Source organism: Mrakia frigida (assembly GCF_051309035.1).
Source record: "Mrakia frigida strain ATCC 22029 unplaced genomic scaffold BDY24scaffold_3, whole genome shotgun sequence".
In the NCBI taxonomy this organism is placed as follows: domain Eukaryota; kingdom Fungi; phylum Basidiomycota; class Tremellomycetes; order Cystofilobasidiales; family Mrakiaceae; genus Mrakia; species Mrakia frigida.
In genome coordinates, this window is record NW_027481278.1 from 1,131,009 (window position 1) to 1,157,849 (window position 26,841).

The 26,841-nt window shown below is 53.9% G+C and overlaps 11 protein-coding genes across 11 annotated transcripts; 6 read left to right on the forward strand and 5 right to left on the reverse strand.

Annotated features, from left to right (window-relative positions):
- Window positions 1-71: 71 nt before the first annotated feature.
- On the reverse strand, window positions 72-1,746 carry BDY24DRAFT_438415 (uncharacterized protein; the record flags this gene model as incomplete). Its single annotated transcript, XM_076644356.1, has 6 exons — window positions 1,366-1,746; window positions 1,109-1,252; window positions 938-994; window positions 631-718; window positions 423-529; window positions 72-285 (listed from the first exon to the last, which is right to left on the reverse strand). Exons 1-6 carry the CDS (start codon window positions 1,545-1,547, stop codon window positions 72-74), a joined length of 792 nt encoding a protein of 263 aa, XP_076500499.1. The 5' UTR covers window positions 1,548-1,746.
- Window positions 1,747-2,157: 411 nt separating this feature from the next.
- BDY24DRAFT_335953 (sterol methyltransferase) lies at window positions 2,158-4,174 on the forward strand (the record flags this gene model as incomplete). The annotated part of the gene is made up of 9 exons (XM_076637214.1): window positions 2,158-2,287; window positions 2,478-2,521; window positions 2,639-2,686; window positions 2,841-3,108; window positions 3,244-3,353; window positions 3,440-3,496; window positions 3,577-3,649; window positions 3,784-4,036; window positions 4,129-4,174. 9 exons carry the CDS (start codon window positions 2,158-2,160, stop codon window positions 4,172-4,174), a joined length of 1,029 nt encoding a protein of 342 aa, XP_076500500.1.
- A 145-nt stretch (window positions 4,175-4,319) lies between these two features.
- BDY24DRAFT_166714 (uncharacterized protein) lies at window positions 4,320-7,068 on the forward strand. The gene is made up of 9 exons (XM_076636216.1): window positions 4,320-4,761; window positions 4,894-4,958; window positions 5,053-5,176; window positions 5,353-5,555; window positions 5,664-5,719; window positions 5,799-5,885; window positions 5,961-6,337; window positions 6,413-6,448; window positions 6,527-7,068. Exons 1-9 carry the CDS (start codon window positions 4,633-4,635, stop codon window positions 6,785-6,787), a joined length of 1,338 nt encoding a protein of 445 aa, XP_076500501.1. The 5' UTR covers window positions 4,320-4,632; the 3' UTR covers window positions 6,788-7,068.
- A 53-nt stretch (window positions 7,069-7,121) lies between these two features.
- On the reverse strand, window positions 7,122-8,278 carry BDY24DRAFT_377543 (scavenger mRNA decapping enzyme C-term binding-domain-containing protein). Its single transcript, XM_076638790.1, has 4 exons — window positions 8,021-8,278; window positions 7,852-7,893; window positions 7,503-7,771; window positions 7,122-7,413 (listed from the first exon to the last, which is right to left on the reverse strand). Exons 1-4 carry the CDS (start codon window positions 8,247-8,249, stop codon window positions 7,324-7,326), a joined length of 630 nt encoding a protein of 209 aa, XP_076500502.1. The 5' UTR covers window positions 8,250-8,278; the 3' UTR covers window positions 7,122-7,323.
- A 730-nt stretch (window positions 8,279-9,008) lies between these two features.
- RPL5 (60S ribosomal protein uL18 RPL5) lies at window positions 9,009-10,596 on the forward strand (the record flags this gene model as incomplete). The annotated part of the gene is made up of 7 exons (XM_076643012.1): window positions 9,009-9,023; window positions 9,119-9,191; window positions 9,294-9,415; window positions 9,506-9,587; window positions 9,676-9,925; window positions 10,054-10,170; window positions 10,323-10,596. 7 exons carry the CDS (start codon window positions 9,009-9,011, stop codon window positions 10,594-10,596), a joined length of 933 nt encoding a protein of 310 aa, XP_076500503.1.
- A 572-nt stretch (window positions 10,597-11,168) lies between these two features.
- On the forward strand, window positions 11,169-13,556 carry BDY24DRAFT_412079 (uncharacterized protein; the record flags this gene model as incomplete). Its single annotated transcript, XM_076643013.1, has 12 exons — window positions 11,169-11,294; window positions 11,389-11,419; window positions 11,547-11,622; window positions 11,707-11,780; window positions 11,852-11,946; window positions 12,055-12,151; window positions 12,229-12,514; window positions 12,587-12,600; window positions 12,673-12,693; window positions 12,765-12,863; window positions 12,937-13,025; window positions 13,104-13,556. The coding sequence occupies 12 exons, from the start codon at window positions 11,169-11,171 to the stop codon at window positions 13,554-13,556; spliced, it is 1,461 nt and encodes a 486-aa protein (XP_076500504.1).
- A 490-nt stretch (window positions 13,557-14,046) lies between these two features.
- Window positions 14,047-15,242, reverse strand: BDY24DRAFT_377553 (uncharacterized protein). The gene is made up of 6 exons (XM_076638791.1): window positions 15,120-15,242; window positions 14,912-15,023; window positions 14,778-14,822; window positions 14,663-14,701; window positions 14,373-14,596; window positions 14,047-14,289 (listed from the first exon to the last, which is right to left on the reverse strand). The coding sequence occupies exons 1-6, from the start codon at window positions 15,230-15,232 to the stop codon at window positions 14,172-14,174; spliced, it is 651 nt and encodes a 216-aa protein (XP_076500505.1). The 5' UTR covers window positions 15,233-15,242; the 3' UTR covers window positions 14,047-14,171.
- A 613-nt stretch (window positions 15,243-15,855) lies between these two features.
- BDY24DRAFT_412081 (putative SAC1-recessive suppressor of secretory defect) lies at window positions 15,856-19,230 on the forward strand (the record flags this gene model as incomplete). The annotated part of the gene is made up of 18 exons (XM_076643014.1): window positions 15,856-15,915; window positions 16,027-16,132; window positions 16,219-16,290; window positions 16,396-16,673; window positions 16,769-16,843; window positions 16,911-16,944; window positions 17,009-17,247; window positions 17,313-17,366; window positions 17,445-17,692; window positions 17,793-17,866; window positions 17,956-17,970; window positions 18,062-18,190; window positions 18,270-18,337; window positions 18,411-18,509; window positions 18,586-18,654; window positions 18,761-18,827; window positions 18,905-18,986; window positions 19,074-19,230. 18 exons carry the CDS (start codon window positions 15,856-15,858, stop codon window positions 19,228-19,230), a joined length of 1,926 nt encoding a protein of 641 aa, XP_076500506.1.
- A 159-nt stretch (window positions 19,231-19,389) lies between these two features.
- Window positions 19,390-21,729, reverse strand: BDY24DRAFT_412082 (uncharacterized protein; the record flags this gene model as incomplete). Its single annotated transcript, XM_076643015.1, has 12 exons — window positions 19,390-19,842; window positions 19,921-20,009; window positions 20,083-20,181; window positions 20,262-20,282; window positions 20,355-20,368; window positions 20,441-20,726; window positions 20,794-20,890; window positions 20,989-21,083; window positions 21,150-21,223; window positions 21,310-21,385; window positions 21,481-21,511; window positions 21,592-21,729. 12 exons carry the CDS (start codon window positions 21,727-21,729, stop codon window positions 19,390-19,392), a joined length of 1,473 nt encoding a protein of 490 aa, XP_076500507.1.
- Window positions 21,730-22,112: 383 nt separating this feature from the next.
- On the reverse strand, window positions 22,113-23,604 carry URA6 (bifunctional uridylate/adenylate kinase; the record flags this gene model as incomplete). Its single annotated transcript, XM_076643016.1, has 7 exons — window positions 22,113-22,187; window positions 22,314-22,378; window positions 22,527-22,727; window positions 22,837-22,891; window positions 23,000-23,109; window positions 23,204-23,260; window positions 23,391-23,604. 7 exons carry the CDS (start codon window positions 23,602-23,604, stop codon window positions 22,113-22,115), a joined length of 777 nt encoding a protein of 258 aa, XP_076500508.1.
- Window positions 23,605-23,696: 92 nt separating this feature from the next.
- BDY24DRAFT_377566 (uncharacterized protein) lies at window positions 23,697-26,768 on the forward strand (the record flags this gene model as incomplete). Its single annotated transcript, XM_076638792.1, has 8 exons — window positions 23,697-23,984; window positions 24,067-24,196; window positions 25,412-25,561; window positions 25,723-25,893; window positions 26,036-26,075; window positions 26,187-26,432; window positions 26,524-26,591; window positions 26,673-26,768. Coding segments are annotated over exons 2-8 (822 nt in total), but the record flags the coding sequence as incomplete, so codon positions are not given.
- Between the last annotated feature and the right edge of the window lie 73 nt (window positions 26,769-26,841).

Here is a 26,841-nt window from a genome sequence, read left to right on the forward strand (position 1 = left end):
TGGCGTTCTCCCAGCAACACACTGTCGGTCGCAAGTCTCTTCTTTCCGCCTCGATCCTCCGTTGCTTCCCTCTAGATCTCATAAACCTGAGTAGCATCAGCCCTTTTGAACCTCCCTCGCTTCCTCCCACTATTAGGTACCCCCCCCCCCGCGTCTCCCGTTGCGACGTTCCTCGTCGTCGCTGAGTCTCCGAACCCATTCGCGTCGATTTGATCCCTTGGACCTCCAACGAGAAGGGAGAGGACAGCTGCGATCGTTCCTCCTAGAGATATCCACAGAGCGGGACTGAAAAAAGATTTGAAGACAGTGAGTGAGTAGATCAGCGAAGGAGTTGATAGGATAGGGAGGACAAATGGGGGGAGAGGAGAGCTGCTACAGGGATCGAGAAAGTAAATCGACGCGTCGATCGCGGTGGTACTCACCCAAAGCCTGTATCTGGAACGTCTGAATTGTTGAAGTCGCTGAGAGCCTTTCCGAAAAGATAGGTCGAGAATCCGAAGGCCAACATCGACGAGAGAGCTGCTGGAATCTAGGGAAGGAGGGAGGGACGACGGCACGGAAACCGTCGAGCGGTGGAGTTCAGCCTACGAGAACGACGTTACGGAGGAAAACAAGAGAACAAAAACTTACGGCGAAGAGACGAAATATAGCTCCATGATTCCGCATGTGAGCCGCCGAGTGATGAGAGAGGAAAGCAGGGAAGAGGGAAACCATCGCGCTGAGAGAGAGAGAAGAGATCGAAGACGAAGACGGGTCAGGTTGGGTGGGCGCAGATCGAGTATGATTGTTTCACAGGGGAGGCAAGAAGGGTGACTAGGGTTAACATAAGTGAAAGTGCAGCTGCTCTAGATACAAGAAGAACGAAGGGGACAAAAGAAAGGTCAGTTCGAATCGAAAACGAGAGACGTGTCGACTCCAAACTGCAAAGCGAACTTACATTCCATAAAGGATCATGATCTTCACCAACCATCCTCCAGGTATCCAAGGCTGCCATCTTCAAAGGTAAGCACGAGAAAGAAGTTAAAAGCGTCAGCTCGACCCTACAAGCTCCTTCCTTCGACTCTCTACTCTTTCTTTTTCATGAAGAAGCTCGAGGGCGAGGGCTCACTCGTAGCCCAACACAGGTCCCCAACAATCATCCGGCCTCGTGAGATCCCAAGTCGGACAGTAACCGAAAGCTCCAAATTTCCGATTCTGGGAGTGAAGGAAGTGGATCGAGGGAAGGAAGGGCGAGGAGAAGGTCACCAACGTTCTGCGAGAAGAGGGAAGAGGGACGAGGGACGAGACCATCGAGAGAGGGAGTTCAGCTTCAGCTTCAGCCTTTGTTCGAAAGTTGCGTCTCGTCAGGCTGGAAGGGGAGCTCACAAAGAAACGGTCGCTGCTAAAGACAGAAAAGCGGCGAAAACGAGGTGACCTTGACCTCGGAGTCTCGAGACGCGTTCTGCTTGAGTTTCGTAGTACTGAGGCTGCTGGTAGGGCTGCGGATAGTACTGCTGTTGCTGCTGTTGAGGCTGGTAGTAGATGGGCTGCTGGTATTGATAGGACATGACAAGAAGGGGGAGGAAAGAAGGAAGGAGGAGCGGAGCAGAAGGTGGATGTTGAGTGAGAGAAAGGGGAGGGGAGAGAGGGGGGCTCGATTGAGGCCGGCTGGTTTTTTCTGGACTCGCTGAAGGTTTAGAAAGATACTCGAACGCCTGAAAATATAGGTGAGAAGCGAGTGAAGGGAAAATGCAGCTTGAGCCTCACACGGAGAAGCAGGCGAAGCAGGCCCAGCGGAAGAGATGGCCCGATGGTTGAAACGTTGAGCTCGACCCTCGGAGCTTGGAGGTTTCGACGCGACTTTTCCTCCGAAGGAAAGCCTCCCTCACGCGTCTTGAGGCAGATTTGGGTTCAGGTTGTTGTTCCGAGTCTTTTTCAATCAAACAGGTCCTATCAGCCTCAACCAGATTGTTGTTTGAGGGGAGAAAACAGAGGAGGAGAGCGCAGCGTTTGAACTCGTACGAGGTCTCCCTCTTCCTTCCCTCCCCTTCCGATCCCCTTTCCTCCAACCACAACGAGCTCAACCTCAACCCAAACCGCTTCCTCTTCTCTCACTCTTCCCCCTTTCTCCTCTCACTTCTCCCACCTCCCCCGTCGCTTCAACTCTTCCCCTTCAACATGGCCAAAAAGGACGCTAGGACCGCCTCAAACATGCAGGCTTACAGCAAGCGATGGGACGCCAACGCTGCCGAGGACTCGTCTGCGCATACAGAGACGAGGCTTGGAGATTACAAAGACGTAGTGAATGGTATGTACAGAAGGGAACAGGAGATATAGAGGAAACGAGGGGCGAACGAGCTGGCAAGGCGCGTGAAGGAGGAGATTGAGCTGACCTTTCGCTGGCGGCCCTCCCTTTTCCTTTTCGCAGGATGTGAGTTTACGGCAGCTCGACCCTATCGAGGCCTTCGAAGTCCTACTGACCTCTATATTCTCTTCAGACTACGATGGTGCTACTGAGCTGTACGAGTACGGATGGGCTCAGGTTCGTTCTTTCCTCTCCTCCCTCCCTCCCTCCGAACGAACCACATTTGGACTGACACGCTCTTGTTTCTTCCTTCGCTCTCTTTCCCCTGCCTGGTGCTTACTCCTCCTCACACAGTCCTTCCACTTCTGTCGATTCTTCAAGGGAGAGGCTTTCCACGCTGGAGTGAGTTCATCTTTTCTCGACTCCCTCGCTCGCTCCTTCCTTCCTTTCAGCCCATCCTCCCAACGAGCTCTGTCTCTGTCTCTCCCCGCTCTCGCACCCCTTCTACCAGCTCTCTCGTGCTGACTACCTCTTTTCTTCACTCGTTTCCCTTCAGCTCGCTCGACACGAGCACTACCTTTCCGCTCAGATGAACATTCGACCTGGAATGAAGGTCCTCGACGTCGGATGCGGAATCGGAGGTCCTGCTCGAGCCATCGCTCGTTTCTCGGACGCCAACATCACCGGTATCACCCTCAACCAGTTCCAGTGTGACCGAGCTACCAAGTACACCAAGCAGCAGGGTCTTCAGGATCAGGTCAACTTCGTTCAGGGAGACTTCATGAAGCTGTCCGAGAAGTTCGCCGAGGGATCGTTCGACGCTGGTGAGTTTGGGTTTCTTTCTTGCCTCGTTTTCGTTCGTTGCCTTGTCGGTGTGATCGGCTTGGAAGCCTGAAGAGGAACTACGGGAGAGCGCTGAAGCTGACTTCGACTTCTATTGCTTCACGGAAACCCTCTAGTCTACGCTATCGAGGCCACCGTTCACGCTCCCACGTTCGAGGGAATCTACTCCGAGATCTTCAGGGTCCTCAAGCCCGGAGGAGTCGCCGGTATCTACGAGTGGGTCATGGTGAGTACTGCTGACTTCTTTCCGAGCTGTTCTCACTCCTCGTGGCGATCCTGACGCGTCTTGTCTCTCGACGTCTTCTCTTCCAGACCGACAAGTGGGACCCTACCAACCCCGAGCACAAGAAGATCGCTCACGGTATCGAGGTGAGCTTATATCTACTCTGCTTCTTCATCTCTACTTGGAAAGCAGTCGCTGACGTCCGGTTTTCCTTTGGTTCGACCAGCTTGGAGACGGAATCGCCGAGATGCGAACTCGAAAGCAGGCTCACGACGCTTTCATCTCTGCTGGATTCGAGAGTCAGTCCCTTTTTAAAACTTTTCATTCGTACTTCTCTACACTCTCGATCGAGTCGGAGTTCCGGACAGCGAGCTGACCTCGTCGCCTCCTTCTTCCTTTCCTCCCCTTCCCTTTCTCCTTCAACCCCCTGCAGTTCTCGTTGAGGACGATCTCGCTGACCGTGGAGACGAGGTCGACTGGTACTACCCTCTCGAGGGAGACTACTCCAAGGCTCAGACTCTCTACGACTACGCCACCGTGTTCCGAACCTCCAAGCTGGGACAGTTCGTCACCCACAACGCCGTTTGGGCTATGGAGAAGGTTGGACTCGTTCCCAAGGGAACCCACGACGTCGGAGAGACTCTTCGAGTCGCTGCTACGAACTTGGTTGCCGGAGGACAGCAGAAGTGAGTCTCCTCCTCCTTTTCGTGCGCCGTCGAGACGAGAGAGAGAGACGAGACCTGACTCTCTTGTTCGCGTCTGTTCTTCCCTCTCGCAGGCTCTTCACCCCTATGCAGCTGTACTTGGTCAGGAAGCCTCTTTAGATTAGATTGGGCGATGTGGGTTGATTTGGGTTCTGGATTTGTCGCGTTCTTGCTTGCTTTGGTATTTTTCATTCGTTTTGTGCTTCTAGAGGACGACGCGATGTTCTCGTTGAGCTTCCCTCGATCTCCGGGTGCTGCTGGATGCAGCAGCAGCCATCTTCTGAAAAGCTGAAACTCACGAAGGAAGGAAAATCTGGTTGCGAAGGAAGGAAGAACGCGCGAGGGAGCCGACGACAGAGCTCAACCTCCTCCCTTCCTTCCCTCCCTCCCCAAACCACGACCGTCTCGCCAACCTCGAAGCCCTCTTTTCCATCTGCACTTCCTCAGAACCTTCCTCGTACTCAAGCTCGTCGCTACTCGTCTTCAAGGCCCTCCTCGTTCTCTGGAAAAGCAGCCATCTTCCTCCCTCGCTCTCGCTCCTTCCCTTTTCGCTCCACCCTCCTCGCTCCTCCCTCAAGATGCACCTTCTCGGTTTCGAAGCGGGAGTTCGAGTTACCGGTCCTCGTTCTAGAGTCTTGACGGAGTACAACAGCCGTTGTAAATCGGAGAACGAGCAGGTCTGCTGGTTGGAGGCAGAAGCTGGAGAGGTGCGTTCGTTGAGCTCGACCGGAGTGTTCTTCTCTCCTTCCTTTCTGTCCCTCGGTTCCTTCTTTCTTTTCTTCCATGTCCGAGGTGTTATTACCCGAACTGACATAATCTTCGCATCTTCTCCTCGGTAGACGTTCGAAGTGTTCTGGAGGAAGACGAACCAGGCGAACAAGGTCGAAACGGCTGGAGAAGTCTGGTGAGTTCAACGCGTTCTTCGTTCGAGCTTGTTGGCAGGAAGCAGCTCATTGGGAGATTCAAAAACTGACGAGAGATACATCGGAGTTTTTTAGGGTCGATGGACTTGTACTTTGCATGGGAGACGCCTTTCTTGGAGCGAGGGAGAAGAAGGAAGTGCAGGTTCGAGGACCTCCGTCCGGAGAGGACAGCCTGCTCCCGCTCATGTTCCAAGATCTCGTGAGTTTATAGACTCTTCTGATGTTTCTCTGGTCGAGAGCTGCCAGAGTTTCGTCAGCAGATCATGGCTAGCCAGTTTCGGTAGCCGGGCAGCTCAGCTCGACCAGCTCTTCCCTCCCATCGACGTTGAGAAAGAGCTCACTCTGACCCTCTCGCCCCCTCTTTCCTCGACCCAGAACCTCAAACCCGAAGACGCTGAGCACCCATATACATCTACCGACGTGGGAGATCTCGGTACTATCCAGCTCAGGATCCTCCTCGGCCACTTCACGGACACCCCCGTCGACTTCGTCAAGCCCACTCTCTCTCCCTGGGCTCTTCCTATCTACGGAAAGGAGAAGTTTGAGGAGACCAATCCTGGACGTTCCATGTTTGTTGGGTGAGTTGCTTCCTTCTCTTCCTTCCCCCCAAAAAGGCATCTCCAGCCAACTCGACTCGTCCTCCCTCTCTCCCTCGTTCTGACGTCCTCCTCTCTTTCGTTCTCTAGCTTCGGGCCTGAGAGGCGAGCTCCAAGGGCTGGAGCTTTGACTGAATGGGAGCTCCGTGAGTACTGCTCTGAGCACTACTCAAAAAAACACGTCTTTGAAGCTGAACGCGTCCTCGTTTTCCATTTCCCTTTCAGCCGAAGGAGTCGTTGGGTACGAGCTCACTTTTACGTGGTCGTATCGATCGAGAGCTGCTCTTCAGCTGCTATACGTGATACCTCGGGGTCAGTCACTCTTCCCCGTCTCGATTTCTTCGCATCGTTCTGATCTGACTCTCTCTCCCTCTCCGTCTCCCTCAGATCCCATCGCGCCTCCCCCTCCTCCTCCACCCGACCCCGAACCCGAACGCGCCGCCTCCTCCGTCAAACGAGAACGATCCCTCAACCCTCTTCCTCCTCCTCCAAACCAACCCGTCGCTGGACCTTCTCGACCTCTCTTTCGACGCGACAGCCCGATCGTCATCGACGACGACTCGGATTCCAACTCTCCTCCTCCTCGAGCTCCTCCCTCTCAACGCGTACCCACTCCCCCTTCACCCAAACGAGTCAAGCGAGAGCTCTCGCCGATCGTGTTTTCGACGGGTCGACAGAGTTCACGAGACGAGCCGATTGAGCTTTCGAGCGATGATGATACGGCTATTGAGTTTGTTTCCAAGAGGAAGATGAAGAAGCTTACTGTCCGTCTGGTGTTCTTCGCTTTTTTGCTTCTCGCTGCCGGAGGCTGAACCGGTCTTCTTTCGTCCATTTCACAGGAACTCGCTGAGGAGACGAGGAGAGCGAAGATCAAGGTTCGTTCCGACGAGGTTGACGCGTCGGTCGAGGACGCTTCACTGATCAACCTCACTTTATTTCTTGATTTTCAACAGGCCGACAAGGTCGCTTCGAGACAGAAAGCTCAGGAAGCCAACCAGGAGAAGCTCAGGACGGAACAGCTCGCTCGGGTTAGATCTCCCCTTCCTTTTCCATCCCTCCCTTCGAGATCGTTCGAAAAAACTGACCGACTTGTACTTCCTTCTCAGGCCGAGAAAATTCGACTCCTCAAGGAGAAACGAGACAAGGCCGTTGCTGAGGAGGAACGACTCCTCGCTGAGGTGAGTCTTTCGTCTCCTCTTCTCTTTTTTGTTTAGTTCGACATCTCGTTTCTTCTCTCCGTCCCGATGCTGAACTCTTCTTGCTTACTCTTGTGATCTGATCTCGCTTTTGGTTAGCTGTTGTGAAGCACTCGCCTTTCTTTTCTTTTCTCTCCTTTCTTCGTCGCTTCTACTTGCCCATCTCGCCTTATCGACGCGTCTTCGATTTGTGTCATGTCCTCTCTCTCTTCTACCTTTCTTCCAGCTTCCCGTTCAGTTGGATTTAGCTCGATACGATACGGATCTTACGACTTATGAGCACCTCTCTCTCTTTCTCATTTCGTTCGATCCTTCTGTCTTCTGCAAAGACGGCTGCCAACCCTGGTTTTCTCGACAGGGACTCGTTCAGTATTCAACTTCGGGGTTACAACCCCGCCTAACATATGCGAGCACGCTAAGACCCCGTCGAGTACTCGTTCGGACGAGCATCATCGGACAAAGAGCGAAAGAAAGAAAATAACGGGAGATCCTTCTCTCGACGCGTCGCTCCAACTCTCTCTCCCTCTGCTCGCTCCCAAAAGCCCCCCCCCCCATCAATCGCGATACAGCGGCTCCGATTTCCTAGCAGGTACCTTCCCTCGTCCCACCGTCACCTTCATCCCCGCTTCCAGCATGTCCATCACCTTACCAAAAACCAAAAACCAAAAACCAAAGAACAAGTCAAGTCAGCTCCGCCCGCCCAAACCCAACCCTTTTCTTTCTTCGCCCTCACCTGCTGAACGTCAACGAACCAGCCCAACCCTTTCCCCTTCTTCCCCTCTCCTTTCCTCACCGTCGACCTGAACCCGACGCGATTCCTGAGATCGTCGAACGGGAGCTCGAACGCGTGCAGATGGAGGTGAGGAACGGAGGTGAGAGGAGGGATGTGGAATCCTAGGAGGTAGGACGGGTTCGGAGTTGAGTTGAGTGGTGGTGGAGATGGAGGGGGTGAAGAGGAGGAACGGGAGAGGATCGAGAGGGAAAGGGAGGACATGTTTTGGACTGGCAGGCAAAAAAACGAGAGAGAGGAAGACCTGAGTAAGGGAATAGTTGAGGAAGGAGAGAGAAGAATAGAGACGAACGTAAAGGGATGTCCAAAGAGGAAAGATCTTGGACGGATTCAGCTGCAGTCGCAAAAGCAAACAACAAAGAAACAAAGGACGAAGTGGGAGAGGCGTGAGCTCGACGTTTCCTTCGTTAGTTTGTTCCCCTTCTCGTCTTGAGTTTTGTTGAATAGTGCGTGCGACTGACAAACATGGCCCTTGGGAATACACAACAAATGCTGTTTCGCTCCTCCTGATCTGTCCTTGAAGACGTAGAAGTCGTCGTCTTCGTACAGGATCGAGCTCGAAGGGACGTTGGAGGGGATGTCGCAGAAGACGCACGAAGGGGAGGTCAGAGGGTAGGAGGGAGGTGGGCGAGGGGTGGCGAGGGGTTGGTGCGTTGGTCGAGAAGGGAAGCAGGAGGTGAAGAGGGACATTGGTGATGGTTGAGAGAGGAGAGAGAGGGGAGCGAGGAGGAGAAGGGAGACGAGGAGGTCGGAACAGGCGGCCTCGTTTTCGAGCTTTGCTGTGGCTTGCATATTTTCCTTTCTTCACTTCCTCAAATCTGCAATGTGAGCTCTGGTCAATCCCGAACCCATCCCAGAGATCTCAAAACAAGAACAAAAACAAAGAAAAGGAGCGAGCTCGCGTCCCCAACAGCCCTAGGGATTTGGCGTCCGAAAAAGTCTCTTCGAGTCTCCGCTCGGAGGGCTTTCTGTTTCTCCAACCACCGCCTTCGCCAGGTTAGTTCTACTACCCTTTCACACCCCTATACTCAACACCACGAACGAACGAGGATCCCCATCGACAAAAAACGCTTTTTTGAACGAGCTCGAAGGGAGGAGAAGAGCGGGAGGGAGAGAGGAGGGAACGAGAGGAGGGAGGAGGGAAATGGAAAAGTCCAGCGAGCGAGGAGGGGGACGACCTTCTTCCTGCTGGTCTCTGGTGGGGATGGAGCGCTGGAGGATGGGAGAGAGATAAGCTCAGGACGGTAGAGAGGGGTTAGAGGGTCGTTGGGAGGTCGTAAGGGCTCAGAAACATGGTTCGAAGGAGGTTCGCCAAAGGAAGAGAAACGAAGAAGCTGACCCTGTCCTCCCCTCCCTTACTCGCTTCTTCCTCTCTTCCACCTTCCCTCTTCGCCGTCTCGTCTCCAACCATCCACCCCACCCTATCACTTCAACTCCCATCCAGCCACCATGCCTTTCGTCAAGGTTAGTTCTCTACTCTTGCTCGAACGAAACGACGAACGGAAGAACCGAACGCTGACCCTCTCCCTCCGTTCCTTCCCATCTCTCTCCTCCTCCAGCTTGTCAAGAACCGAGCGTACTTCTCCCGATTCCAGGTTAAGTACAGAAGAAGACGTGAGGGAAAGACCGACTGTGAGTACATCCTCCTCCATCTTCTCTTGTCCTTGTCGAGAGAGCTCGTTTCGTTTCGTTCGTTTGAGCTGATCGACTCTCCTCCCTTCCGATCTTCCTCAGACTACGCTAGGAAGCGTCTCGTGTCTCAGGCTAAGAACAAGTACAACGCTCCCAAGTACAGACTCGTGGTCAGGTTCACCAACAAGGACATCATCGTCCAGGTCGTTTACGCTAAGCTCCAGGTTCGTCCTTTCCGTTCCCCTTCCTTCCCTTCTCGACGGTCGAAGCTCGACGGTTGAAGCTGACCTTCGTTCGCTTGTTGTTCGTTCTAGGGAGACTTCGTTTTCGTTTCCGCCCACTCCAAGGAGATGCCCAAGTACGGTCTCGAGCACGGTCTTACCAACTGGTCCGCTGGTTCGTCTCCCTCCTCCCTCTCCCTTCCCTTCCTCCCTCCCCGAAGCTCACCTTCCCTCTTCTTTCTTCGTTCGTCCTCTTTCCTCAGCCTACGCTACTGGTCTCCTCTGTGCTCGACGAGCGCTCGTCAAGCTCGGTCTCGCCGACAAGTACGAGGGAGTTACCGAGCCCGATGGTACCCTCGTCCACACTGAGAAGCTCGACGAGGAGGACGCCCCCCGTCCTTTCAAGTGCTTCCTCGACGTTGGACTCAAGAGGACCTCGACCGGAAACCGAGTCTTCGGTGCCATGAAGGGTGCTTCCGACGGAGGAATCTTCGTTCCCCACTCGGAGAACCGGTGAGTCTTTCGGTCGCTCTCGACTCCCCTCCCTCCTTCGTTCTCTTCGCCGACTTCCTTGTTGCGAAACGAGCAAACGCTGACCGCTTCTCTATCGTTCTTTCCTTCGTTCTTTTCTCGCTCGATAGATTCCCTGGATTCGACCCTGAGTCCAAGGAGCTCGACGCCGAGGTCCTCAGGAAGTACATCTTCGGAGGACACGTCGCTGAGTACATGGAGTCCCTCGAGGAGGAGGATGACGAGAGGTACGTTCAAACCCCTTTTCTCTTCTTCTCTATAGTCGTCGACGCGTCTTTTTTCTTTCTCCTTCGCCAAATCCCGTGCGCCTCGTCCTGTTCAAAAAACTCGTTCGCTGACCTCTCCCCTTCCTCCCTCTCCCTCCCTCCCTCCCTCTCAGGTTCAAGAAGCAGTTCTCCAGCTACCTTTCCGCCGGAATCGGATCCGAGGACATGGAGGAGATGTACGCCGCCACCTACGCCGCCATCCGAGAGGATCCTTCCTTCACCCCTACCGAGAAGTCGGAGGACTGGAAGTCCATCTCCAAGAAGCACCAGATGCCCAAGCTCTCGTACGACGAGAAGAAGGCTAGGGTCGCCGCCAAGATTGCCGAGTGGAAGGAGTCGAGGGCTGGTATGGATGTTGCCTCCGAGGAGGGATCTGACGAGGAGTAGATTGTTCGCTTTTTTGGTGGATAGTTTTGCTTTGAGTTGGTGGAGGGAGTTGTTGTCGAGGAGGAGGTGGGAGCTGGTCTGTTTTGGATCGGCGACGAACATGTCTTGTTTCGGACAGCAAATATCCTTCTGGTCGGGAAAGAGAGAGAGAAGGAGAGGAGGAGGGAGAGACGAGGAACGACGCGACGCGACGACAGCTGAACTACTCGTTCTCGCAGCTCTACCTCCTCTTCTCTCGGTTCACTGGGAGGAAAGTGGCAGTCTGGGCTATGTAGGAGGAGAAAGAGGGTTGAATATACAAGTGGAGAAGGGAAAGGGGAGGTCGTCTCGAGCGGCTCGAGTTTCGACGCGACTCGAATCAACTCGACTCGAGCGTTGCTCTGAACTCTCGACGAACCATTCAAGCTTGCGTTTCGACTAGCTAGGTAGCTCACCTCATCTTATCCTAGAGAGGACGCCAAAGGAAGGGTCGAGGAGACTAACCTCGTTCCTTCCTTCGTCAGGCCCTCGAGCTCGTGGACTCGATCCGAAACTTCTTGCTCTCCTCCTTTTCTTTCCCTCCAACCACGACCATGGATCCCTCAACCTCCTCTTCTCTCGACTCAGACCTCCCTTCCTACAACACCGACATCCTCGTCATCGTCCCCAACGACCAACTCGAGGGAGACGGGCAACTGAAGGAGCAGGGAAGAGGCTGGGTGAGGGTCCAGGGAGGCGTTCCGATCTTCAGTCCCGACCTCTTCTTTCTTTCGTCCTTGAACTGACCGAAAATCCGGTTGGTCTGGACTGCAGCTATACAGACATGCTGGAAACTCACTTCTTGGTTCGTCTCCTCTCTTTAAAGTTTTCTTCGTAGCCATCCCAAGAGAGCGAAGAGGGGAGAAGAAGCGAGCTCGAGCTGACCTCAGTTGAGTCGTTCGTCGTCGGTCCTTTCTCTCTGTGTGCTGTAGGTCGAGCTCTCGAAGCGACGGTTGGAACCGTTCACTCTTCTGCTACGAGTGTTTCTTGCATTTCGCCTTGGGGAGAGTGAGTTGGTTTCGACGCTCTGTGTTGAGGAAAGGAAGTGGGAGGAGCTGACGATGTTGCGTTTTCGTCGGTTCACAACGTCAGCAACAACCCCGTCATCTTTCCCTGCGTTCGAGTTCGAGATATCGCCATGATGGGTTTGGTGGGTGTGACAGGCGGTGAAGCTTTTCTCGATCTACGAACGAGGTCTGTCGAGACTGATCCCTCGCCTGTCTTTGTTTTCGTCAAGGCCTGTTCGGAGCTGCTCGTGCTGTCGTCGGAGAATCGATCTACGGCCTGCCTTCGAGTTTCTTCTTCGCTACTACGGTCGCTGGACAGTTCCTTGTGAGTGAGACACTCTTGATAGCGGTTTTTTTTTAGTCGAAAGCGAGCAGCGGGAGGATCGAAACTCCAAGTCTCGACGAGCTCATTTGTGTTTGCTTTTTTTTCCAGGGAGGTCTCGCCAACGAGGAAGCGAGTCAGTGGGTCTTCAAGAAGACAGTCGAGAACACTTTGGATCACGAGATCAGAAGAGTCTTGACTACCGATGGTGAGCCCTTCTGGTTTCGATGGGACCGACTCAGTTCAGCTTCACCGAGGCGACGCGTTTTCTTTCTCTCCTTCCAGAGGTCGTCACGCTCGAGATTGCGCTCAAGCATCGTCTTCTCAACCAACACGCTCAACTCGGATTCTTCAAACCTCCACTCGACTCTCCGTCTTCACTTTCTCGCCTTCCCTCCTCGTTCAAAGAAGCCCTCGACACCCTTTCGTCGCTCAAAGGCGTCCAGCAAACTTCGACGGCTTCACTCGCAGCTTTCAAGGCTTACTTCGACTGGTCTAAAGGGTGGTTCTCTCCGTACTTGATGGCGAGTCAAAGAACTCCTGCGATTCCAAGGCAGGAGAAGCCAACGGCGTGAGTTTGAATCGGTTTCGATGAGACGATGGACGACGAGAAGCTGACCTCTCCGACGCGTCTCTTTCGTAGGATCATGAGCTATGGTAAGTCTCAACTTATCCTACAGACCCGTCGAACTGAGGATCATTTGCTGACACGATCGATCTGCTTCGTAGGTCCCTTCATCGAAGCAGACTGTTCGTCGCGTCTCCGTTCCTCTCGCTTTCTCTTCGACTCGAAGGTTGACCTTCCTCCGCCTCCTTCTCAGATCTCTTCGCCCAGCACATCGCAGCCTCGACCTCTCAGATCATCCCGTTCTGCGAACCAGACCCAGCAGTGGACTGCGACTTTTCGAGGATGTTCGTCGGTGAGTCGAGTCTTGACCATCTCCTGCCGCCGACTTTGGACGCTCACACTTCGCTTTGGTCTCTCTTTTGTAGGATTCCTCGGGATTTCTCCCTTTAGAGGTGTCTGGAACCAAAGTCGTCGACCCAACGAAGCCAAGCTTCTCGTCCACATCGCCAACGGAGTGAGTCGACGCGTCGCTCTTCTCCTCCCTTCTTTCAGTGCTGATCTTTCCCCAATTTCCTTTCCTTTTCTTTCTCAGGTCCCAGGCTTGATCCTCCCAGTCCTTCCTGGAACTCCTCTCACTTCCTGGGACGCCTGCCCTCTCCTCACCCTCCTTCGACTCCCGTACCCCTCGCCCGAATGGACCTCCCACGTCAAATCCATCACCGTCCTCCTCTGCTCTCTCATCGATTGGGACCACGTCGTCCCTTCTACTCCCGAAGAACAAGCCGAAGGGGCAGTCTCTCCCAGGGAGAGCGTCGAGCGAGCTATCGAGCTCGTTTTCGACGGAGTCAGGATGTTGAAGGGAGTTTCGGTCGTGAAGAAGAAGATCGACGGGGAGAGGAGTGGAGTCGTCATGTTGAGGTTCGGGAATAGCAGCTTGTTTGCGAAGGAGCCTGGGTTTGGAAGTGGTTTGAGGAAGTGGGGTAGGATGAAGAAGGGGAAGGAGAAGGAAGACGAAGAGGACGACTCGGAGATGACGGTAGTTTGAGCAGATCTTCCCCCTTCGTGGATGAGAACGATGATGGTGCGACTCGTAGATTAGGACAAATAGATCGAACAGTAGTTATGCGTAACGACTATGAGGTAACGGGCAAAAAGTGAGGGAGAGAGGAGGAGAGAAAAAAAACAAACGACGCGTCTCGTTCTCTACCTGACCGAGCTCCCTCCGAACCCAGTACTACTCCTCGTCGCTCCCAACCCATCGTTCACAGCTCCTCCTCCTCCTCCACCTCTCGTTCCTCTCCCTCTCGAAGGCCCAGCGACCCCATCCCCTCCTCCTCCCCATCTCCTATTCCTCCCCAAAACATCGTCGTTCTCGTCTTCGAACCCAAACCCTCCGTACCGATATCCTCTAGGCTGCTGCGGCAGGTTGTTGTTCCTGTTTCTCCCAGCGAGCCAAGCTGCCAGACCTCCAGCTCCCAATCCCGCCAAGAAACCAGTTGGAATCCCACCTCCCGTCGTGGGGGGAGCGGAAGTTGAGGGTTTGGTGTTGGGGTCGGGAGTGTAAGGAGGAGGGGGTGGGTTGCTTCCGTCTCCAGGTCCTCCTCCTCCTCCTCCTCCTGGCCAGAAAGAAGGTCCGCCTCCTCCACCAGGACCGCCGGTGCTAGGTCCAGCAGAGGGAGAGACGCGTGCTCGGTTCTGAGAGAAGCAGGAGGAGAAGACTTGGTAGAGGATGAAGGCTAGGACGGAGAACCAGAGGAGTTGGAAGGCTACTGAGAAGACTGCGGGTTACAAGAGAAGAAGATGGTGTCAGGAGGAAGTCGTGCGAGTGAAGGGGGAGGGCGAAGGAGGGGAAGAGACGAACAGTCCGTTGGAGGTCCAGGGAGATCGCCGGAGCCGTCGCCTCCTGAAGGATCTTTGATGAGGTTGTATTCGAGTCCACAGGATCCCTGAGAGAGGTTGAGAGGAGTCAGGCAGGGAAGCGTTGGTGAGAAGAGGAACAGAAAAGAGAGGGAAACGAAAGGCGCGACGAACCTGAAGGACGTTGGAATCTCCTGGTTTACTCCAGCCTTCGCACGAAACTTCGACCTGGAGAAGAGGAAGGGATGGCATCAGCTTCGATTGAAGGATCGAGAAGAACAAATTAGTGCTCACCTTTCCCAGCCTCAGCGAGGAAGGAAGATCGCTTTGACACTGGAGAATGACGTCGAGTCGAGTCGAGAACGGTCAGCTTCTCTTCTCCTTTCATAGGTAGAAACGAGCTACTCACCTTCCACTGAACGCTCCCTGATCCATCATCACCCATGTTACTGCACTTTAGAGATCGGAAAGATGCAGAAATCAGTGTTCTGCAGGGTGAAGAACGTCGACGTGGAAGCGAAGGCACGAGCGAGTTCCACTCACTTGGACGACTGTAACGTAGTGGGAGTAGCGAGAACAGGCTGGCCCGATACACGAGAGCTGAGGGATAGGAGAGGAGCGTCGAGCGGTGGTCATTTTGTCCGAGGAGAAGGTGCTGAGGACGAAGGAGGCGAAAGAAAAGAGAGGGAAGGAAGGGCCGGATGTTGAGCTCGACGTTTCGGTTCATGTCTTCCCTTCTTGCTAGACTCACAGAGTTTTGATCGATTTGAGAGCAACCTTGTTGTAAGCTGCTCCTTCAACCATGCAGAGCCATGCTAGGAAGGGAAGTGCGAGGAAGAACAGGTTGCGGCGAGAGGAAAACATGCTGGTCGTTGGGAGGGAGAGAACGAAATGACGCTCAAGAAACGAGGTCGCTCTTTCGGTGCCTACCAACCACGATGAACGCGACTTTTCTTCAGAGAAGTTGTTCGTTTGTCCAAGTGGTCTATAGGACGTCGCAAGGTGCTTCGGTGCATCGAGATCCAAAGCACAAACGAACGTGTATACGACGTCCCAAAAAGAACGCTCTTCGCCTCAGCTCTTCCCCTTCTCGACCTCGACTCGTTCGTTTCACCTCTCAGTCCTGAAGGGAAGCTCCCCCTAGCTCGCTTGGGAATGGTAAGGAAAGGCTTTTCTAGATATGCTGTCTACTTGATCTGCAGCTTGCTGCAGTGAGGGGAAACGGTGCCTTGAGGAGATCCTTTCCTCGGATGAACATCTTTCTCCTTCGAGTTCGCTCTTTGTTTCTGATCCTTTTGACCAGCTTTTTTCGAGATACCAATGAGTAATACTAGACCTGCTCGTCCCTGTGAAAGATTTGCCCTCCCTCCTCGTCGCGAAGGAGAAAACCTCTCCAAGAATCGTCATCAGCCTCTTCCCTCTGATTGCAAGGTCGGCTCAAGTTGTGTTTGACTCTCAACTCTCACCCTTCCTCTCTTTCACAAGTTATGTCGTCCGGTAAAGCTCTTCACGGCTCTCTGTACCTTCAAACATCTCCAGAGGCCTACGTGCGTCCAACTTTCTCGCTCTTCTTTGCAGGCGAAGGGCCCGAACAAGGTCAAGTCGAAGCTCACGTCCCTCCCTTCCCTTCCCTTCCCTTCGTCCCTTTCCCTCTTCAGACTCTCGAGGCTGCGGCTACTGCTTCCTCCAACCCTGGGGCTCGAGGCGAACTCTCGAGAGAGCAGATTAGATTTGATAGACGGACGGGAGGTGTCAGCCTGGAGAGTGAGTTCAAGGTGAAGGAGGGAGGAGGAAGGACGACCAAGCTGACATCTGCTTCCCCTCCCCCTCCTCTCTTCTCTCTCTCACAGGTGCTAAAGTATCAGCTTCTCCTACTGGAATTCTCATCTACGGTATTCTCGGAGTGGTATCGCTCGCAACCGGTATGTCTCCGTACTTCGCCCATGCTTCCACCAAGGTCTTTCGTCTCGGCTCAAGAACGTTCGAAGCTGAACTGACTCTCCTTCCTTTCCCTCCTCGCCCTTCAGTCGACCTTCTCATCCTCATCACGTCTCGGTCAACCCCAAAGACTCTCTTCGATCAAGACATCTACCTCGCTACCAACTTCCTCCTCCTGCCTCTTCCCACGTCTGTCAAGGACGCCTCCTCCCTCGCCGACCCAAGGGACAGGCATCTCCTCAAACTCGTGAAGACTGGACTCGCCGCTTGCGAGGGAAGGCTCTGGTTCAGTTACGAGAGGGACTTGACCAACTCGATGGATAGGGCGTACAAGAAGAGGGAGAGCACGGAGTCGCTTTGGGAGAAGGTGGGTCGTCTCGAGAGGGAAGGAGCGGGAGGGTGAGCTTGAGAGAGAGTGAAGCTGATCAGCCTCTTCTTTCCTGTTGTTTTTGCTCGTGAAAGGCCGAGGACAGATTCTTCTGGAACAGACATATGCAGTCGAAGCTCATTGATGAGACTCGGACTGGACGGTCAGATGTGAGTTGCAATTTCGAGGTCGAAGCCCGTCTCGCCTCTGCTGACCCCCCTTTCTTCTCCTCTGCAGTTGAGCGCATTCATCCTTCCCGTCATCTTTGGATGTGAGCCTTCGCACTGCTTCGGGCATCTTCTTCTTCCTCTGACTCCTCCGTTCCTTTAAATCAGCCGTCGTCGTTCAGCAAGCCGTCATTAACAAGAAACAGTTCACCTTCTGCCTCACCTCACGTCGTTCGCGACACCGAGCTGGAACTCGATACTTCACTCGAGGAGTCGATGCGAAGGGACACACCGCCAACTCGAACGAAACCGAGCAGATCGTCGTCGTCAAGGGAGGAGCCGATGGAGCTGAACAGGTCTTCAGTTACGTTCAGACGCGTGGTAGCGTTCCCGTCTTTTGGACTCAGGTCAGCCGCTTCTCTCGACCTCCCCTCTTTCCTGCGTCGTGCTGACGATTCTCTCTTCGATTCAGATCAACAACCTTCGGTACCAACCCGATCTTCAGGTCATGGACAGGCCCGAAACCGTTCGTCATTCGTTCTCCTCCTCCGCGTTCTCTCCTCGTCTGACCGTTTCTCTTGTCTATCTCCCTCCTTCTTCGCAGGCCGATGCTCTCAAAGCTCACATCGACGACCAAATCAAGCTCTACGGAGACGTCTACCTCGTCAACCTTGTCAACCAGAAGGGCTACGAGCTTCCTGTCAAGAAGGCGTTCGAGCACGCGATGCAACGGTTGGACGAGCCTCACGCTCACTACACCTACTTCGACTTCCACGCTGAGTGCAAGGGGATGAAGTTCGACAAGGTCAGCAAGCTGGTCAACTCGTTGAAGGAGGCTTTGGATCATCAAGGGTGAGTTTTGGCTTTTCGTTTCGTTCTCGGCGGGGAATCTCGTTTTGCTTCTTGGCAGCTGACCCTCTTCCTTCCTTTTTGTTCTGTTTCTGGACGGTAGTTTCTTCCAACACTCAACGGGATCAGACGCTTCGGAGCCCGTCAAGCTTCAGAAGTCGGTCGTTCGAACGAATTGTTCGTCGCTCTCTTCTTTCTCCTTTTCCCTCGCCCTTGCAACTTCTCTCGTACTGATCGAATCTGGTTGGCGTCTGCGCAACTTTCAGGCATGGATTCTCTCGGTAAGCTCTCCTTCGACCTCCCTCTCTGCCTACCCGAGCTTCCCGAACGTGAGACCGAATCTGACGCGTCCTCTCCGTCCGCTCCCCCCAGATCGAACCAACGTCGTTCAGTCCGCTTTGGCGAAGCACGTTCTCAACGAGCAGCTTCTCATTGCCGGTGTTCTCAACCCCGGAGAGACCATCGAGTCTCACCCTGACTTCATGTTCCTCTTCCGAAACAGTTCGTCTTCTCGACCCTCCTTCGTCCTTTCCCTCGCGCCTCCAACTGACCTCCCATCGCTCTCTCGTTCGAACTTCAGTCTGGGCTGATCACGCCGATACTATCTCGATCCCTTACTCTGGAACTGGAGCTCTCAAGACCGATTTCGTGAGCTTTCTCGCTTCTCTCTTCTCTTCTCGAACGCGTCGAAAACTGAACTGACTCCGCCTTTGTTCTGCAGACCCGTACTGGAGTTCGAACCAAGCAGGGAGCTCTTCAGGATGGAGTCAACTCGGTGATGCGATACGTCAAGAACAACTTCTTCGATGGTGCTCGACAGGTCAGTCCTGCTGTTCCCTTCCTTTTCCGTCGACGTTCGAATGCTCATCGTCTGTTTCATTTTACTCACCGTTTAGGACGCCTTCGATCTTCTCACCGGAGCTTGGAACGCACATGGACTTACGGAGAAGTCTGCTCTGGACAAGGTCGTTGCTGATCCGAGAACGATGGAGATGAGAGCTGAGAGTCTTGCTCGTTCGGGCCGCCCTCGATTCTTTCTTGGCCTGACGTCGACTTCCCTCGTCTTCACAGATGCCCTACATTCTCTTCTTCTCCGCTATGATGCTCCTCGCGTCTCTCGTCCTTCCTCGACAATCTCGTGAGTTTCGTTTCGTTTCGTTTTCCTTCCTCGTCTCGAAAGGAGTCCTGACTTTTTCGTGCGTTTCTTTTCCCTAGACGCCCCTCTCGTCCTTTTCATCCTCCCCTGGCTTTTCGCCTTCGTCGTCTCATTTGCTTTCATCTGGGGAAACGGAATTCTGTTTGTTCTCTCTCTCTCACCTTCCCTCCTTCCAACGTCTCGTCTCGTTTCGAACTGACGCGTCGGTTTTTCGTTTGCCTTTTGCAGCTACGTCTCCTGGCCCAAACTCAACCCACCCTCCGAGATCCTCGAGTACGAAGGAGCTGGATTCAAGAGTCTCGCTCGGGGAAGAGGGTTGGATCTGCCGATGTTGAAGGGAAGGGCAAAGAGGATCGTAAAGAAGGCGGTCAAGTTCGAGCAGTAGAGCGACGGCGCCGTCTCGTCTCAAAAGACTCAAACTCGAGGTCTCAGGATCTGTTTTTCGACACATACCCTTTCTCTTCTGATTGACCTGGATATACCTTAGATCGATGCTTGTATTGGATCTTCATATCGTCGAAAGAAAACGCGTCGTGACTTCGGCCTAGGCTACCGTCATCTCCGAGTCGTCCTCTTCGTCTTCCTTCTCCTTCCCCTTCTTCATCCTACCCCACTTCCTCAAACCACTTCCAAACCCAGGCTCCTTCGCAAACAAGCTGCTATTCCCGAACCTCAACATGACGACTCCACTCCTCTCCCCGTCGATCTTCTTCTTCACGACCGAAACTCCCTTCAACATCCTGACTCCGTCGAAAACGAGCTCGATAGCTCGCTCGACGCTCTCCCTGGGAGAGACTGCCCCTTCGGCTTGTTCTTCGGGAGTAGAAGGGACGACGTGGTCCCAATCGATGAGAGAGCAGAGGAGGACGGTGATGGATTTGACGTGGGAGGTCCATTCGGGCGAGGGGTACGGGAGTCGAAGGAGGGTGAGGAGAGGGCAGGCGTCCCAAGAAGTGAGAGGAGTTCCAGGAAGGACTGGGAGGATCAAGCCTGGGACCTGAGAAAGAAAAGGAAAGGAAATTGGAGAAAGATCAGCACTGAAAGAAGGGAGGAGAAGAGCGACGCGTCGACTCACTCCGTTGGCGATGTGGACGAGAAGCTTGGCTTCGTTGGGTCGACGACTTTGGTTCCAGACACCTCTAAAGGGAGAAATCCCGAGGAATCCTACAAAAGAGAGACCAAAGCGAAGTGTGAGCGTCCAAAGTCGGCGGCAGGAGATGGTCAAGACTCGACTCACCGACGAACATCCTCGAAAAGTCGCAGTCCACTGCTGGGTCTGGTTCGCAGAACGGGATGATCTGAGAGGTCGAGGCTGCTATGTGCTGAGCGAAGAGATCTGAGAAGATGGAGGCGGAGGCGGAGGAAGGTCAGCCTTCGAGTCGAAGAGAAAGCGAGAGGAACGGAGACGCGACGAACAGTCTGCTTCGATGAAGGGACCTGCGAAGCAAATCGATCGTGTCAGCAAATGATCCTCAGTTCGACGGGTCTGTAGGATAAGTTGAGACTTACCATAGCTCATGATCCTACGAAAGAGACGCGTCGGAGAGGTCAGCTTCTCGTCGTCCATCGTCTCATCGAAACCGATTCAAACTCACGCCGTTGGCTTCTCCTGCCTTGGAATCGCAGGAGTTCTTTGACTCGCCATCAAGTACGGAGAGAACCACCCTTTAGACCAGTCGAAGTAAGCCTTGAAAGCTGCGAGTGAAGCCGTCGAAGTTTGCTGGACGCCTTTGAGCGACGAAAGGGTGTCGAGGGCTTCTTTGAACGAGGAGGGAAGGCGAGAAAGTGAAGACGGAGAGTCGAGTGGAGGTTTGAAGAATCCGAGTTGAGCGTGTTGGTTGAAGAGGTGGTGTTTGAGCGTGATTTCGAGGGTGAGGACCTCTGCGAAAGCAACGAGAGAAAGTCGTCAGGGTCTGTTCCGCTTCGCTCTCGACGAGGAAAGACTCACCATCAGTAGTCAAGATCCTCTTCAGCTCATGATCCAGGTTTCGCTCTACCGTCTGCTTGAACACCCAGTTGCTTGCTTTGTCGTTGATGAGACCTCCCTGAGAAAATCGACGCGTTCGAACTCGTCAGTTCGATAGCGTTCCTCGAAAAGGCCTTCTAAGCTCCTCCCAAGGAGCCAAACAGAGCGACTACTCACAACGAAGTGCCCAGTGATCGCAGTGGAAAAGAAGAAGGAGGAAGGCAAGCCGTAGATCGCGTCGCCTAGGGCAGAATGAGCGACCCCGATCCACCCTTTCAATCGCAAGAGAGCAGGTTCGTCAGTTCGAGGCTTCTTGTCCAGATGTCACATTAACTCACCTCCAGTAGCACTCATCAATCCCATCATGGCGATATCTCGAACACGGACGCAAGGGAAGATGACGGGGTTGTTGCTGAATCCCGACGACGACGAAACGAGACGATCAGTTCTTCCTCCTCTTCCTTTCTTTGTTTAGTCAGTTCAGAGAAGCCGACTCACTCTCCCCAAGGCGATATACAAGAAACACTCGTCACCGAAGATTGAGCTGTCCCAACCGTCGCTTCGATTGCTCGACCTGCCAAAGCGTCCAAGAGCGAAGGAAGGTCAGCTCGAGCTCAACGAGTCGTCGCTCTCGCCCCCCCCCCAGGGCTCAAAAGTAGAAGTACGAACCGATGAGCGTGTTCCCAGCATGTCTGTACAGCTACGTTCCAAGAAAATGAGTTCTTTTGTCAGCTACGTGGGCGAAAACGAACGAAGAGAGGCAGTGAAGACAAAGTACACCCATCCTCTTCCGTTCTCCTTCAGCTGTCCATCTCCTTCGAGCTGGTCGTTTGGGACGATTACGAGGAGGTCGGTATTGTAAGAGAGTAAGTTTGAGTCGAGAGATGAGAGGGTTGGCGCTGGAGCTGGTAAATTCATGGTCGTGATTGATGGGAGGGAAGGAGTCGGATGTGAGGTTGGTTTCTGGGGGAGAGGGGTCGAGCGATGAGCAAGAGGCTCGAGAGCGAGAGGGACTTCGAGCTAAGTGTAGGATGGGTCGCTCACACTCTTAAGAGTCCACCGCGTCCATAGTGAAAGGGTGATGGAAGACGGAAGAGGGGAACTCCTTTGAGCGAAAGAGAGAAGTTGTTTGGCGAGCAAGACGCGTCTCGCCGCTCATCGCGTCGTTGCTTCTCCTGCAAGACAGTAACTTCCTCGAGCCCTGGGCATCCACGTGAAAGGCGATCATAACCATCCCTCTAGGCTGCTATCTCGTGCAGCAGCCTTCTAACAACTCAAGCGAAATCGACTCCCTCCGTTCCTCACTTTGCGAGGATCTCGTCGACGGCGACTCGGACCTTGGCGTAGACGTCCTCCTTCGATCCGATAGCGGGGATCTGGTAGAGAGATAAAGGTGATAAATTAAAAAATGGCGGAGACTTCAGTAAAGGGCGAGGATAAGGCGAGAAGAGACGCAGAGAAGAGCGCGTCGGAGGACGAGAGGAAAGGAGATCGAAACTGACCTCGTAAACCCTGTTCCTTCCTCGGTAGTACTCAACAACAGGCATCGAAGTCTCGATGAAAGTCCCTGTTACAACGAGAGATGGCAGAAAGTGAAGAACGAGAATCAGCTGAGCTCGCACCTCTCTTCCCCTTCCCTCGACCATCTCCCCTTCCTCTTTCCCAAGTCTCGAGAGCTCCTCCTACTGAATGGAAACTGAAAAATGGCAACTCACTGAACCTCTTGATGATGCTCTCCTTATTATCGTCCTCCCTCCCGCTGGTCTTGCCTCGCTCCATCAATCGCTCGAGCATGACCTCCTCCGTGCACGAGAAGAAGAGGACGGCTTTGGAAGCGCAGACGGAATCGTCGAACTTGTGAGCCTGGTCCATCTTCCGAGGGAATCCGTCGATGAGGAATCGAGGGGAGGTTCCGGCTGTTGAAAGAGGAAAAGGGAGGAGAAGGAAGGAGGGAGAGGTGAGCTCGAGCTTTCGACTTTGAGAGGAGAGATGAAGACGCTAGAAAGCGATGGATCGAGAACGCACCAGCCCAAGCAGCAGGAGGGGACTTGAGAGCATCTCCGATGGCAGTCTCGAGCAGCTGTAGGCACCATCAGAGAAAAACAGGAAAGGTTAGGTGAGCTCGACTCGATCCTCCTCCTTCGAACCCATGCCCGCTCGCTCCTTCTTCCTTCGCTCGAAGACTGACCTTGACGGTGACCTCCATGGGAACGATCTTTCCCTCCTTGATGTAGTCCTTGATCATGGCTCCAAACTCAGAATCAGGTCGGATCTGCTCGGCTCGGAGGAGATCTCCAGCTGGGAGGAAGAGGAGAGGAAGGGAGGAAGAGAGCAAGAGGTGAGCTCGTCCCTTCTTCACTTTCTTTTTGTATCCTGAAGGGCTGAGACTTACCTGAAAGATGAACGAAGTGGTAATCGTTAACAAGGTTGGCACACTGAGTTCCCTTTCCTAGTAGAACGAGAAGTAAAGACGATCAGCCTTCTTGTTTGCTCGAGGTCGCATCTCACTTCTCCTCTGAGCGAGCTCTTCTCGCCTTCTACAGATCCAATGCTCTCCTGAGAGAAGAGGGAGTACTAACCAACACCAGGACCTCCCAAAACGAAGAGAACGGTAACGTCCTTGCTGTCGAAGGCGGGAGTCTCGTGGGTGATGGAGGTGGCAGGAACGGCGAGGTCGGTGGCAGCAGCAGGAGCGGTCGACGACGAGGGAGCTGTAGAAGAGGAAGCGGCAGGAGTGGAGGTGGAGGAGTGGTCGAGGTGAAGAGCCTTCTTGATGGTCTCGATGACGGGCATGTTGAAATGAAGGACGAGAAGGGGAAGGAAGGAAGGAGAGGGGAGGGTCGGAGGAGTTGGTTCGAGGTCAACTTCGAAGAGTCTCCTTCCTTCTTCTCTTTCTCCCTCCACCCCCCACGACGAAAATCTTAGATGTCTTGGGATCACAACCCAGATCACTTCGCCTCTTCTTCTTCTTCTTCCCATCCGACTCGCTCGGTTCCTCCCCCTCCTCCCCTTCCAGCATCCTCAAGGAACAACCTGCGAGGGCAATCAGCTCACGTTCGACATCTCGCCAACCTCGCCGTTTACGATAGAGATGGGTCTAAAGCGAGGGAGAAGGAGAAGAGGATGAGAGAGGAGGGAAAGACGGATTGGGATGTGCTCAGAGAAGAACATCGGTGAGTCCACTAGCTGCTGAGGAGAGGGAGGGAAGGAAGGAAGTGCTGAAGCTCACACCTCGTCTTCCTCCTCCCTCTCCAGATTCATTCGAGACGACGACAACGAGGAGCCATCTTCCTCGTCGTATGGGGAAGCCATAGCAAGGAAATTGGAGTCTCAGATGTTCAAGGAGTATGCTCTCATCGACCTCAAGCACTACAAGTCCGGAAAGGTGAGCTCTCTCTTCGTCCTCCTCCATTTCCGACGAGTCGCCTTCCTCTGACTCTGTCCGACGACCATTCGCCGCTTCTCACAGATCGCTCTTCGTTGGAGAACACCTCAAGAAGTCATCTCCTCTCTAGGTTCCTCGACCTGTGGCTCTCTTCGCTGTCCGTTCCACAACCCCCCAACAGACGACGCACCTCGACCTCCTCCCCTTCAAACTGTACGTCTCGTTCTTTTTTCCTTCCTCTTCCCTCCCCCGGATGCTTCTCTTTGAATGTGGTAGCTCCTGTTTTTAGAGCCCCTCTATCTCTCTTCTTTTCGAACGAAGATCAAACGCGTCCTGACCCTCGTCCTCCCCTTCTTTATCTCCCTCTCCTTCTGATCAGTTCGAACTTCCCTTCGCCTACATCGAGAACAACGAACCCAAATCAGCTCTCGTGAAGGTCGTCCTCTGTGATCCTAGGTGCCGGAAGAAGCTGTTCTGGGGGAAGGAAGGCGGTGGTGGTGGCGAGAAGGAGAGGGCATCGAGGGACCGGAGCGCGTCTCCTCCTCGAGAGCGATCGCGGCGGAAGGAAGGGAGGTCGAGATCGAGGAGCCCTGAGAGGAGGCAGAGGAAGGAGACAGAGACGAGGAGGTAGTCTATATATAGTCTAGCATCGGGCAGACGGTGCTGAGGGCGGGATCTGGAGGAGTAACGACATGAACGAAACAACTTCTCGCTTTGGGCTTATTAGCTGGGTCCTGCCCCTTGTTACTGTAGAGTGAGTTCGCAAGCTAGTGGGATGACCCGTAGATGCTCTTTCAGCGGGAAGGGATCGTACAACGACTAAACGAAGGGAACGTCGTCGCGTCTCCCGATCAACCGCTGGGGCTATTTCTCGTTAGCGAGATCCGATAGCACCCTTTCAGCTCCATCGAGTAGATAGGGGGCTATCTGCTATCTCGACTCCTGTCAGCTACTACACCGCTGAACCCTTGAATCCCAGAGCGACTTCGAAACTCAAAGACGACGCGTCGTTCCCCACCTCTCGCGACGCGCCTTTTCTTCAGTGTCTTCGCCGTCTCTTCGCTCATCAACAGGCAGACTCATCCCTTTCTCGATGGACCTATGATGCTCCCTCGAGACAGTCGCAAAAACTCCACAGTGTCTCCAGCATCTCCAAATGGAGGGAGTTCAGGGAGGAGAGACCATGACGTTCCGAGAGCTGAAGGGGCCAGCTAGTTCCTTCCCTCTCCCTTTTTTTCCTGTTGGACAGATTCAGAATCCCAACCATCACAACCCACCCATCAACCCAACAGCACATCTATCTCACCAATGGAAGGCATCAAAGACACTATTCAGAACGTCAAGGACCAGTTCGACGCTCCCGCCGTGAGTTCGAGACTCGAGCTCACCGTTCCCTCCCTCCACTTCCCATCTCGTTTCAGTCCTACTACCTTCCTTTCCTTCCCTCGTCTCCTTCAGCCCTCACTCGTTCCTTGCTTCCTTTCCTCTCAAGCTGACCTCCTTCCCTCTCTTCTCTCGTTCCTCAGGACCCCTCCAAAACCAACACGTCAACCTCCCTTGGAGATTTCCCCAAACCCGACGACTACGACAAGACTCAAACTCAGAAGGGAAGAGTCGTTGGAATCGAGGCTGACATCCCCGGTCAGAAGCCTTTGGTTACTGAACAGGAGGGTAATAATGGATTCGAGGCTTACAAGGTGAATCGTTTCTTTGAGCTCGAGTTCAAAAAAGGAGGGAGAGAGAAGTGAGCTCGCAGAAGGAAGGAGGAGGGGGCTCAGAACTTCCCATCGCTGATCCCTTTTGTTTTGCTACCTCTTCTCGTGATTCTTTCTTATGTAGGCTGCTGGAAAGCTCGTCGGAAAGAAGACCATCGTCACTGGTGAGCTTTCTCGACCGATTTAGGGGAAGGGGAGATGGTCGAACAGCATCGGTTCGACTTTGAGGGCTGACTTTTCCATCTTTCTTCTTTGTTTTCTCTCTCGTCTCTCAGGTGGAGACTCTGGAATCGGACGAGCCGCCGCCGTCATGTTCGCTCTCGAGGGAGCCGACGTCGCCATCGTCTACCTTCCCGAGGAGGAGGTCGACGCTCAAGAGACGAAGAGGTTGATCGAACAGGCTGGTCAAATCTGCCTGACCATCCCTCAGGATATCCGAGAGGAGGAGGGATGCAAGAGGGTCATCGATCTCGTCGTTCGAGAGTTCGGAAGGATTGACGTTCTCGTCAACAACGCTTCCGGTGAGCTTCCTTCTCGAGTTTCGACTCGTCGCGACGACGCACTGTATCTCGTCTTGCTGACCGTTTCCTTCTTTTTCTCGTTGCTTTTCAGTCATGTACGACGTCCCCGACATCACTGAGATCACTACTGAGCAGTTCGATCGAACCGTCAAGACCAACGTGCGTTTCTACCTCTCTTCGTCGCTCCGAGTCCTTTTCCCCTTGCTGACCTCTCTTCGCCTCTCCCCTCCTTCGCTCTAGATCTACGGAACCTTCTTCATGACCCGAGCCGCCGTTCCTCACATCCCCCGAGGAGGATCCATCATCACCACCGCTTCCCAGGTCGCTTACGCTGGAGTGAGATTCATCTCTCTCCCTTTCATCGTTTTCCCACTCTACTTCTCGAGGCTGACCGACCCCGACGCGTCTC